General features: G+C 49.2%; 1 protein-coding gene across 4 annotated transcripts in view; it reads right to left on the minus strand.

The window, feature by feature from the left end:
- Nucleotides 1–13,075, minus strand: part of CEP290 (centrosomal protein 290) — a 3,224,991-nt gene that overhangs the window by 2,406,659 nt on the left and 805,257 nt on the right. For all 4 annotated transcript variants that reach the window (XM_069629332.1, XM_069629331.1, XM_069629333.1 and 1 more), the window contains one exon: nt 1,415–1,564. In XM_069629332.1, coding sequence (XP_069485433.1) covers nt 1,415–1,564 — 150 coding nt within the window. The remainder of the gene's footprint in view (nt 1–1,414; nt 1,565–13,075) is intronic.

Below are 13,075 nucleotides of genomic sequence, written 5' to 3' on the forward strand. Positions count from 1 at the left end.
TCTGCACTTGTGAGCCACACGCTGGCTGCATGCGCGAGTTAACTGCACTTCCCACTTCCCCTCCCCCCTGGGGCTTGTCCCCTTCCGTCTTGCCCGCACTTTCGCGATCTGAATGACAAAAGGCATAGCAAGATCATTATTTTGTCCTCCCTCGTTTCCCCCTCCTTGTCTTGTCGCACCTAGAAACACTTGTGTTCAGGCGTGTTATAAATGCCACATCATATATCAATCTTCAAAGAGGGCTAGCGTCTACTGTATGAATTCTTCCAACTGCTCCAGTTTAGGAGAGAGAGAGAGAGTGGGAAACAGTACTTTCAGAGATGGTGATTCCTCTTAATAATCTTCATCATCCCTGAAGTGAGTGTCAAGTTCTTTCTCGAGGATGTGGCGGAAATGCGCCATCCAGCCAGTTTGCTTGGGGAACAAGACATCTTGTGACACTGATTCTTCTCCTTCCAGTCATCTTCACGTGAACTTGAATCCTCACAAGTGGTGCTACACACTCATCTCCTCGAAGGATAGCACCTTCAAGAGGGATCTGAAGCAGGCGGCTTGGAGGGAGTTCGATTCCCACCCTTGTAGAAAACGCCAAGCAGAACGCTCCCAGTGGGCTTTCCTATTCATAGACTGGTATAAACCACAGGTCCTCTTGTATTCTTCCTCCAGGAATTAAAAATAGAGCTTGTGTGGATCCATTATTTATATCGGACACAGCCAACCCAACAAGGCTTGAAGCCCACCTTGGGATTAGGCATGATGCAATTAAAAAAATAAAAAGTTAGTGACATTTCTGAAAAGTGCACTAATGGCATGGAAAAATTGAACCAAGGTCTTAGAGAATCAATGACTTCAAACATACTGCCCCCACTGTCCTGTCTGGCCCTAATTGCACGAACTGGAGTCAAACGCAGCTGCATGGTGCTCCTTGTCGTCCGAAAGTTTGAGGCAGATGGCATTGGAAAATACACTTCTAAAAAGAGTAATCTGTGGGAGTAAAGAATCCATTTGAAATAAATTAGTTAGGATAAATCATTAAAGAAAAAATACTACCAAAAATATCAGATTTGATGCTTTGTCTTACGTACAACACCAACCACAGCCAGACAGCAATCTAGCTCAAAGTGCTACCTTTCTTTCAGTTGTTAAGACATTAAAGTAGACTCCCCAAAACCGGCTGGCTTCCCGTCAATGTGCAACATATGGCTCCCAAGGCTCCCACCTTTGGAATGTTCTTCCTTTACCTCCAAGATGGAAATATAGCTGTCTGAAATTCAGAAAAGGGTTGCAAACCCCCTGTACAACATATGGATCCAACAATTTTTCTATAGAGTACATTATTTCACTGAGACAGTCCCTGGTGGTGATATACAAATAACCCACAAAAAACAATTTAGAATGTTCATTGACAATGTACCTGCACAAGGTGTATCAAATACTCATTCAGAGAACTGATGATATTGGTGCTAGAGGCAGTCATGTCAGCTGGTAAGTTGATTGCTTTGAATGTAATACCAGTTCCTTCTGATTGACGCAACAGAGCAATCTCAGTGTCAAGTTGTGCAATCTACCAAAACAAAGAAGAAAAACAAATATTGCAATTCAATAAGAACAGGCCTATATCTGAAAGAAACCCATTAGAAAAAAGCAAAACAAACAATTACAAAAAAGGATACCTCAACTAGTAAACCAGTAATTATATAGAAGACAAGGAGTAGTGGCCTAGTCCAGACACCAAGGCACAATGAGGCGGAATGTTGCTGTGCTTGCATGAGACCACCTGACCTTGGCAATACAGACTGTAAACACCCCTGGAGCAGAGAACAAGGAAGGACAGCTGTATTTGGCATAGGCTGTTGACAAGCACGAGAGATGAAACTGTAATACAACAGAAACACACACTGTCGGGTAGGGACCATAGTAGGAGTCATGCTGGCAAAACAAAGGAGTCCTTCATCATTCCCATTCTCACTCCCATTCCAGCAACTCTGACAGGAGGCAGGTGAGGGTTCATCACTGACTCACAAATGTATAATAAGTTGGGAAGGCAGCAGTATCGCATTAAACGAGAGACAGCAGCCTTTTCTCCCTTGCCAGGGAGCAGACTGAACACTCAGGTGCTACACAAAGATCCAGCATCTGCTGGTGTATTTGATCATCTGCATTATGACAGAACCACTATGCATTCCCCACCCCAATCTTTGACACAACTTGGAGGCAAAGCGCCACGATCAAAGAACACCAACAAATGTCCAATTTCCAAACAATGCCCCTACATGAAGCATCATCCAGTCCAAGAAGCCGATTGGCACACTAGTGGTGAGAGAGCAAGTGTGCAATGCATTGAACACTGTCACCAGCTAAGCGGACCAGAGCTCTCTGACACAATATGTTAGGGTTAACAACCAGGTTTATTTTCTCAAACTCTGTGGGAAAGGGGTAACAAAATCAACATAAATCTATTCAAGCTGTGAGAAACCTGAAGGCGTCTCACCCACTAAACCCCGGGGATCTGTTATCCAGGTGGCCAGGACACAGCCATTCCTTTTGGATCCAGTTCCAGTGGGTGGACCAGTGTGGGAGGATCAGTGTGGGAGGATCACCTGGGTGAGGGGTGCTCGGTGAGTGGGACACCAGATGGTGAGACGCGGTATTCCCTTCCCTGTAACACCTATACCCCATCCTACCAGGTAAAATATTTAGTAACTCAACCCCCCACCTTTTACAACACAAAAACTTTCTCACAGACAGCTCGCTATGAGAGAAAACTAACACCTGAGCCGTATATATCTGACGTGTCCCAATACAATGGCCAGGCAATTACTGACTATCACACACGCCTGACTTCCATTACACTTTCGCACACGGATAAAAGGCAGAGCACGCAAGCACTCTCTGAGCGAGACAAAGCACACGAGGAAACAGCAGTCCCAAGATGGCAGTTTAACATGAGGAGAAAGACAGCGAAACAGAAGGGGATCGTAAGGAGGGAAGTTCCCTTGACCTCGACAAGGAAAAATTACTTTCACGAAACCTTGAGAATAGAAAGCTTAAGACCAGGAAACCAGGCTGAAGAATAATGCAATGTGTTTCAGAGCTACCCGGGGCCCTTATGCGTCGATAATCAAAGCGGGGAGAATTGCCAGCTGCCGTGGTACTTTCCCCCTGGCTCCAACAACAAAGCAGCGCCAGTGAAATCAACAACGCCAGTGAGTTGGGGAGACCGATACCAGATAGGTCTGTGTTAAAGCTAAGGTTGCACGCGGCAACATTGCATGGTGAGCACTGAAGCGAACAGTGCATGAAAAGCATGTGATAACCAACGCGAGTAAAGTTGAACAGATGAGTGATTGAACTTTGAAACCAAGATATGTTACCTTTGATAGAGTGGTCCAGCTAGGCGTGCATACTCATTCAAAGGTCTCTCTAAGGCATCCAACTAAGAGTTGCAAAGAACTGTGCATCAAAGCGTTCCGGCGGCTGGTGAAGCAAAACCCTATGAAGAATCGAAAGTCTTTGATGTTGATACTGCCAAGAAAGTTGATGACAAAGTAGTCCTACAGACCAAATGTTCCACATATAATGAAAGAATCTTGAATGCCAACTCCAGCACTAAGGAACTGTTCGCCATAGTCCGCGAATTAGAATCGCCTGTGACACCACAAGAATCCTGCACCAAATATGCTACTTGGTGCACTAACATTCAGAATGCCATCCTGGGCAAAATCAAACTTCCTCAAACAAAAAGTCAAAAAACGGAGCCGACCACTTAACACACAACTCGCCAGACTAATTGGAGCCCTGCCGAAACAGATCACCCCATTTAAATTCACCCCGGTTTCTGTAACAGAAGTAAAAAAGTTATCTCTGGCCTTAAGCCATCTAGATGTCAAGGCAACATCTGTCCAGCCACTGTTATCAAAGAGGCGGTGGACGAACTCGCCCCTTTCATTACGTCACTAATAAATGCCTCCTTTGAAACAAGTATTGTCCCGACCAACCTTAAAGATGCATGGGTCCTCCCCCTACTAAAAAAAACGACTTTGGACAGCAATATCCCCACAAACTAACGACCTATCACGACTGTACCGTTCTTACTCAAGATACTGGACAGGGCAGCTTACCTGCAAATACAAAATCATCTAGAATCAAACAATCTACTAGGTCTTCCTCAATCAGGCTTCAGATCAGGACACAAGACTGAATCAGCCTTGATAGACCTTATAGCTCAAATGGATTAAATTAAAAATAAAGCTAACTTAGCTCTCCTACTGCTGCTAGACTTATCAGCGGCCTTTGATCTGGTCGACCATAATATTATGTGTAATCATTTCACGTCGGTCACCCATTTCTCCAACAAAGCTTCCAAATGGATCCAATCCTTCCTATCCAACAGAACAATGAGTGTCTTTGCACCGTCAGCCTCAGTAGAGCCTACCCCAGCTGCCTGCGGTGTTCCACAAGGTTCCTCCTGTGTCTCCCCCACCTTACGTCCTGAGCTATCCTCATCACAGGAGGATAGCTCAGGGGCAACGTGCTTGCCTTGCAAGCAAGACGACACTGAGCAACACAGGTTCGATCCCCGGGTCCACGCTTAGAAACCTCTGGGTATTAGGCGCGTTATAAATAACCTATAATATCATATAATATCTTTACAAAGCCATTATTTGACCACCTGGACAACTTGGGCGTCACCTTAACTAACTATGCAGATGACACTCAAATCCTCACTCCATTTCAGGCATCTACGACGACTCCAAGAGACTTAATGAGACGTACCAAATCATTCAGGCATGGATGGCTACCCATGGCCTTTGTCTTAACAATGACAAAACTGAGTTACTCCTTATTGGCTCACAATCAACTAAAGAAACTAGACTACCAATTTAAATCATTCAACATGGACAACATAACCATCATGATTTCGAAAAAAAATGTACAATGCTAGGCATCTACCTTGACTCAGCCCACACTCTAACCAGACAAGTAAATGCGACTGCATCAGCGGCCACTTACACCTCAAAACTCAAATACCTGTAGACCCTTCCTATCAGACAGCTGCATTACCTTGGCCAGGGCCCTCATAGTGTCCAGACTTGACTATTTTAATGCCCTGTAGGTGGAGACTAATAGCCGCAAACTAAAAAAAATACAAGTTCTACAGAACAGTGTGCGGAGAGTGGCTCTCAACATTCCGAAGACTAACCATATCTCAGCTGCCAGACGCAAAGCCAACTGGCTCACAGTTCAGGACAGGATTGTGTCCAAAACACTTTCACTATTCCACAAGTGCCTAACCAATGTAGCGCCTAAATATCTTGCTAACAAATTTACAAAGCATATCAGCCTTAGACCTACCCAATCCACCCACGCTCACCTCATACCTAGATTCAAACTACAAAAATCAGGCGGCAACTGCTACCCAGTCCAAGCTGCGAAACTTTAAGAGCAGAACCATCCTACTAGATTTTTAGAAAAAAACTAAAAACCTGGCTCTTCGTGCCTGAGCGGTAAGTCTTTTTTAAGGTCCTCGCCCACATCACCATCTGTACTGCCATGTATTACCTATCACATTATATATTTCTATGATACCTGCAATGTAACGTCTAACTCTTTACACCCCCTGTATTGTAATGACTCATTCCCCTCAATCTAGATGTACTCAATGTATTGAAAATTCACCCCGTACTGTAACTGCTGATATGAAGTATGCGCCCAGATGGAGGGGCGTGGCTTGGAAGCCATGTGAAAAGACGCGTCTGTACGGGGGCTCCCGCAGATCCGTACATTATCCGCCTGAAAACCGTGCAAGGACCGAAGCGATTCGGTTGAGAAGGTGCTGACTGCGTACATGAAGTTCTGCTGCACGTGTGGATACATTTTTATCCGGGTCCGCGCTGCGGAAGTGTGATTAGAGGCCGGGTGAAGAATTGGAGACGAGACCTCGACGGATGAGAAAATGGCCACCGCCGCTTGACTGGGGGACAAAGGAGTGAGGGATCGGGACCCCAGTGGCGGTTTTCCACAACGCACGTGCGCCCTCGGGGCGTTACGAAGGGTGCAGCACAACCCGGGCCACCTTGGGACAGCGGTGGACAACAACAGTCGCGAAGATGGTCGGGTGAGCCGGAGAACAAAGGATCCCCAAGACGGAATCCCTACCTTGGACCTGAGTGTAGCCCTTCTGGCGGGAGACATGTCGAACAAGCTCCTGAGAGCAAAGAACAAACAACCTACGCTTGACGAATACGCCAAGACGCCGCCCGGCCCAGACGGAGCCAGGAGCAAGGAGAGGGCTCAGGCTCAGGCCAAGGAGATGGCCGTCGGGGGTGCGAACCAAGAGGTCCTTGCTGCGATCGTGGACCAGAAAGCGACGTGGGAGACCAAGCTCCAGCTCGTAGTGGCTGAACTGAAAACCGGGATGGAACTACAGGTTGGGGCGGTGCCGGAGGACGTAAACCTCCTAAGGCACGACGTGCGAGCCCTGGCAGAGCGCACGGAGACCTTGGAGAAGGAGATGGGCCCTACCGCGGCGGACTGCGCCGCGCACAAGCGTGATCTCCATGCCTTGGTGCAACGTGTGGGTAACTTGGAGAGTAGGGCTGAGGAGGCGGAAGGACGCGCCCGGAGAAACAACGTCCGCATTGTGGGCCTACCGGAGGGGGCTGAGGGCCAAAGTCCCACGGAGTTTATTGAAAACTTGTTGCTGCAGGAGATCACGGGGGGCGCCCTGTCGCAGGGGTTTGCGGTGGAGAGCGCGCACAGGGCCTTGACTAGGAGGCCACCGCCGGGAAATCCACCCAGGCCTGTGATCGCCAAGATCCTCAATTACCGGGACCGGGAAAGGATCCTTGAATACTTTCGCAAGGGGGACACTATACGACGAGGAGAGGCGACCATAACTGCTTACCCCGATTATACCCTGCAGGTACAGCGCAGTCGCATGAACTTTGGAGGGGTTAAGAGGCGATTGCGGGAGGCTGGGTATAAATACATGTTACTCTATCCGGCCAAACTAAAGGTTCTCTTTAAGGGCAAGATGCTGTTTTTTGTCACTCCGGAGGATGCCATGGAGTGGCTGGATGCGCAAAACTGCCCTCAGGAGCCAGATGTTCGGATGGCTGATGGAACGGGACGAGATAAGTGACGCTGCGGGCCCGGTTGGGCTAGGGACATTGGGACTGGAATATAGTCTGTGACTTTGTGTGAGAACGTGTACGCGTTAGGTGTTGGAAACATGGTCCGCGTGCACGGATACGAATGCGAGGGAGTGGAGCCTCCAGGGGCCGTTCTTTGTACCCCAGTTTGAGTTAAGGTTAGTCACTGTTAGTGGGGTGACACCCCGCCGGGTTCTCTGCTTGGGTTTCCAGAGAGAACCGAACACGGGGATGCCGGAGATCCAGGGATGGAGCTGGGCAGTTGGTTGGGTTAGGGGTGTGGGGTGTGTTAGTTTTTATATGAGCCTGGGGGTGGAACTGGGAATGGGTGTCTGCGAGGCGGGGGGGGGGGCGGGAATCCCTGGAAGGGAGGTGGGAGCTACTGATAGACCATGGGGGACCTTAGGATGCTAACGTGGAACGTTAGAGGGCTTAACAGCTACCTAAAGCGAAACAAGGTCATGTTGTACCTGAAGAGGCAAAAGATAGATGTGGCCTTGTTACAGGAGACGCATCTGACACGGGAAAAATTGGAACTGGTGGGAAGGAAGTGGAAGGGGACAGTAGTGGGATCTACATATTCTGCCTATGCTAGAGGTGTGCTGGTTTGGGTGGCACCACATGTCCCGTTTAAGCTGCTGGGGGAGGTTGTGGAGTCTGATGGGAGGCTGGTTATGGTAAGGGGGCTTGTGGAGAACAAAGTAGTGTGTATTATAAACACTTATGCTCCCAACCAGGACACGGCGACATACTTTAGGACGCTGTGCACGAGACTTAGCGATGGGATGGGGGGCACAGTGATTTGGGGCGGGGACTTCAATTGTGTTCTGAACCCCAGGGAGGATAGGTCGGACGATAAGATAGCCAAGACCAGCCCAGCAGCCAGAGTATTGCAGACGTTGCTGGCGGACTTTGGCCTGGTAGATGTTTGGAGGGTGAGTCACCCTGGCGTGAGGCAATACTCGCATTATTCGGCCCCGCATCAACTGCACACGAGGCTGGATTACTTCGTCACTCCGGACGTTGTCGCGGAGTGCAACCAGATAGACTACAGGGCGAGAGTCCTCTCGGACCACTCGCCCCTGGTCTTGCGATGGCAGCTTTACCCCCCACGAGCGCGCATTCCAACATGGCGCCTTAGGGCGGAAGCGCTCAAGGATCCAGTCTTCCGAGAGGATATGAGGGAGGAGATAACTGCTTACTTTGAGGTGAATACAGGGAGTGTTAAGTCGGCTGGTACTTTATGGGAGGCCTTTAAGGTTGTAATGCGGGGGGTCGCCATTGCGAAGTCCAAGGGTTTGATGGGGGGAGTCCTGGCCGATCTGCACAGGGCCGAGATTGAGTTGGAAAGAGAGTTGGAGGAGGGTGGACTCGATACGGAGGCGGTCTCTACCCTGCAGCAGAGATGTGCGGAACATTGGGACAGGCTCTGTAATCTAAACTACAAAAAGTATATTGAGAGACTACATGCGGGGGGGGACAAAACGGGCAGGCTTCTAGCTTGGCTCTATAAGAGCGAGACCCCGAGGTCCCCGATCCGATCGGTGATCACTGAAAAGGGTGAAGAGGTGGATACTCAAGAAGGTGTAAATGGAGCATTCGCAGAATATTATCAGGCATTATACGAGGATTGTGAGGGGGGGGAGCCGGGAGGAGATAGATGAAGTACTCGGAGACATAGGTCTGCCCAGGATAAGTGATGAAGAGCGAGAGGAGTTGGATGCTCCGATCACTCTGGAAGAGCCGAGAGAGATTGTGAGGCAGTTACCCACTTGCAAGGCCCCAGGGGCGGATGGGTTCCCCAGTGAATTTTATAAAGCGTATGGAGAGGAGGTGCTCCCGCCCATGCTGGAGATGCTTAATGAAGCGTTCGAGGTGGGGCGGCTGCCTGAATCGCTCAGGGAGGCGATAATAATACCGCTCCCCAAACCCAATAAGCCGGGACACGATTGTGGCTCCTATCGGCCCTTGTCGATGCTGAACCAAGACAGTAAGATCCTAACAGCTGTCCTGGCGGCCAGAATGCGGAGAGTGATCGGCAAGTTGATCCATCCTGACCAAACGGGCTATGTCCCGAACAGGAATATCACTCACAATCATAGACGCCTTCACAGGGTGGTTGAGGGGGGATGTAGTGACGAGAGCGAAATGGCGATAGTGGCGTTGGACACGGTTAAAGCGTTCGACTCTGTTCGATGGCCGTGGTTGCTGGCGGCTTTGGGATGGTTTGGACTGGGACCAGGCTACATTAGGTGGGCCGAGATGTTATATAGTGCACCTCTGGCCAGGGTCCGCACGGGCGCAGTGGTGTCAGACAGATGGCAGTTGGGCAGAGGCACTAGGCAGGGGTGTCCTTGGTCCCCAATGTTGTATATATTGGCCCTTGAACCCTTAGCGATTTACCTTCGGCAGCAGTATGACCCGGTGGGTATTGAGGTGGGAGGGGAGTGTCACCTTATATCCCTGTATGCAGTCGATATGCTGCTATACCTGAAATACCCGCAAGAGAATTTGCAGTATGTCTTGGAGGTAATGGAGAGGTACGCCTGGCTGTCCGGCATAGCAGTAAACCCCCAGAAATCCATACTATTTCCGCTGGGTGGTTATGTGGGGACACCCGTGGAGAGGTTGCCAGTGCTGCAGATCCCGTGGGCAACGCGCTCCTTCCGGTACCTGGGTATTGACGTGTATCACACGACCGAGGAGGAACATAAGCATAATACCGAATTAGCCGTGGGAAAGATTGAGAAGTGCATGAGGTTCTGGGAAAGATTGCCTTTAGCGATGATGGGGCGGGGAGCTATGCTCAAGATGGTGGTGCTGCCCAGGCTTTTGCACTACTTTAATAACATCCCTTATATGATACCTAAGAAGTTTTTTGTAAGGTTACATAGTGTATGTAGGGATTTCCTATGGCACGGAACACGCAATAGAGTTGCACTGTGGAAACTGCAGAACTTTTACAAGAAGGGTGGCGTGAAACTGCCGAACTTCGAGGCCTATTATGTGGCTGCACAATTGCAATATGTGGCCAGGTGGCTCTCGGATGACGAGACCCCTGAACACAGGCTGCTGGGGAAGGACTGTTCCCCCTTTTATTTGCGGGAGGTGATCTGGGTGGCCAATGCCTGTATGAGGGAACGCCCTAAAATGCTGGCCTTGGGTAGGAACATGTGGCGGCGAGCCTGCCGGATGATGGGCGACCCCTCGCCGTGCGTGCCGCAGTTACCACTGGTCGCACTGGCGAAGGGAGACGGGCAGCTAAGAGCAATCCTTCGGACGTACTGGGAATCAGTGGGGTTGGTCACCATGGGAGACATCTGGCAGGATGGGGCCCTAAAGGATTTCGAGGAACTAGAGGTGGTGTCGGGGCTGCACAGGGGTCAATACGTAACATATCTTAGGGTGGTGCGGGAGATCCGGAGTATGTGGCCTGAAGCTACCTTGGCCGATGAACCGGATGCTACGTTGGAGATAATATACGACACATCGGAGGGAGGGCATGAGGTCTCCAGGTTGTATGAGATGTTAATGACAAAGGTTGGGAAGGATTTGGGGCACTTGCGACTGGAATGGGAAGCAGAGATGGGGGCCCCAATGGCGGATGGGTTGTGGGAGCGCGCCTTGGGGTACCACAAATTGGTGTCGAGGAACGCCAGTTTTAAGCAGATACAGCTCTATATTACGCACAGGGCATATATGACCCCCCTGAGAATATCCAGGTTTCGGGATGCTGGGCGCCAGGCGTGCCCCAAGTGTAACGAGGAGAATGCGGACATGATACACATGTTCTGGGCGTGCCCAGTGATCGCAAGTTATTGGGGTGAAGTGGCGCAGAGGCTGGCGGGAAGGGGAATTACACTTGAAGTGGATTCAGCCTGGGCCTGTCTGCTGGGGGGGTATCCCAGAGCGCGTAAGCTCCGACATGATGAGAAACTTAAAGATCTGGTTTATGTGCTTGCCAAACGTAGGATTGCCATGGGATGGAAGGAATGTCAAAAGCCACTAGTTGAGGTCTGGTGGCGGGATCTCCAAAAATGGGCAGATGCTGAGACAGCGGCGTGGCGGGATGCCAGTATGGCAGGGGAGGAGGAAGAAATGGGCTCCCTCACGGCATGGAAGTCATTGATAGCCGAGCTGTTTGGGACAGGGTCGGCCTCGGCTGGATCCGAGGGCGATGGGGCCCCACCGCTCGGAGCGGATACCGATGGATGACACCGCACAGGCTCATAGGGGGGAGGGTTGGGGATTGCATTTTTGTTGTTGTGTGGTGTGTTTTATTTATGTTCTGTTGTATTGTTGTTTGGTTTACTTAAAATAAAAATATTTAAAAAAAAAAAAAGTATGCGCCCAGATGCCCTTGGGTTATGTGCACTATATAAATAAGTTTATAAATAAACTTGGTCCGAGCCCTGCGGAGGGAGACTGATTGACCATTGTGTTAAAACGGATCTGAGCCCGTGTAAAAGGGATTTGAGGTAAATAGGGAATCACCTGAGAAATTGAGTATGTGTGAAATCCTAAAAGGAAAGGAACTTAGTTTGTCGCATCAGGCCCTCTCAAAGAAGAGACTTTGAAAGGCAAAGAGACTTCAGCAGAGAAGGCCCTGATGCTAATGTTTGAACTGCACCATCACGCTAGAGAAGCCAGAGACTGTGCTAAACTCTAGTGTGCTGCCTTGTCCTGTGCTGAAAACGTGGGGAAGGTAGGCCAACAGCCTGAATATCCTGACATTTCTTGAACACTTCTTTCTTTTGCATAACATTGTATCCTACACTATTTGTACTTCGAGGCAAGGATTGGCAACAGGTTTATTAGTATAGGCCTCTTTATTTTGACAAGACACCACTAGGAGGTGGACTCAATGGGAATGGGGAGGCCGGATGCACCGGCACCATTCGTGAATGGTGCCGGTGCATCCGACATGGTCTGCTTGCGGGTGCTGGTACGCCCACCAGGTCAGACCTGGCGGGCGGTAAGGCCCCCGTGAGCAGACCTCATAGTTTGCCGGTCCAGTAACAACGGTATCGGCAAGCTTACCAGTACTGTTGTTACCGGACCGGCAAGCTATAATGAGGCCCATTAACTCACAGTCCCAGGAAGGTTTAGCGTGCCCCAGTACACTTTCCTGATCGGGGTGGTGTCTGTCATACTGTGAACCAAAGGTCTCCTACATCACGTCCTGGCAGGAGAGGTGGCTGAGCAAGATGTCTGGGCAAAATTCTTTCTTGCTGTAACCCACCTGCCTCCACCTGGCAGGAGTGGTGGTCAGCACATAGATATCTGGTGAATACTGGTAGCTTTGTTTTCTGTGAGGGGTCAGAAACGCGAGACAGACATCTTGATAAAGCTTTTTCACAAGGGTGTGCTAAACGCCTCACTTTCCCCAACCCAATGTGGATTTACCTGCCCATAAAACGAAGCCTAAAGGGAAACACTAACATCAAAAGGTATCGGTCAATCACACTTATACATTCAACAAAATCATATAGGTATTCAAATTCAACAAAACAATTATAGAAAACTATTATATTCAAACAGAGCTTTCATACTCAGTTTCCTTGTAACCAGGGTTGGATCCCCTATCCCAGGTTTAACGCAGGATTTTCCCAAACAAAAGATCCAATAACTTTTTTTTTTTTAATGTTATAGTTTATATATAAACTTTTCATTTCTGCACATCATCCATATACTGAACCCATCTGATATCTACCTCTAATGGATATCTTTCGATTCCAAAGAAGAGCCAAACAGGGCTCTCTTATGGGCAAGTACTGGGCAGACCATGATTAAATGATGCAGTGTTTCGAGAACATCAGGGACCATACAAAAACAACAATGACTTTCTGAAGATGGCAATTGTCTGGTTACAGTTAAAATTGAACATACTGCCGACCCGTGAAAGGTTATCTTCAGATATA

This window comes from Ambystoma mexicanum, chromosome 12, assembly GCF_040938575.1.
Source record: "Ambystoma mexicanum isolate Mex_15411 chromosome 12, UKY_AmexF1_1, whole genome shotgun sequence".
In the NCBI taxonomy this organism is placed as follows: Eukaryota; Metazoa; Chordata; class Amphibia; order Caudata; family Ambystomatidae; genus Ambystoma; species Ambystoma mexicanum.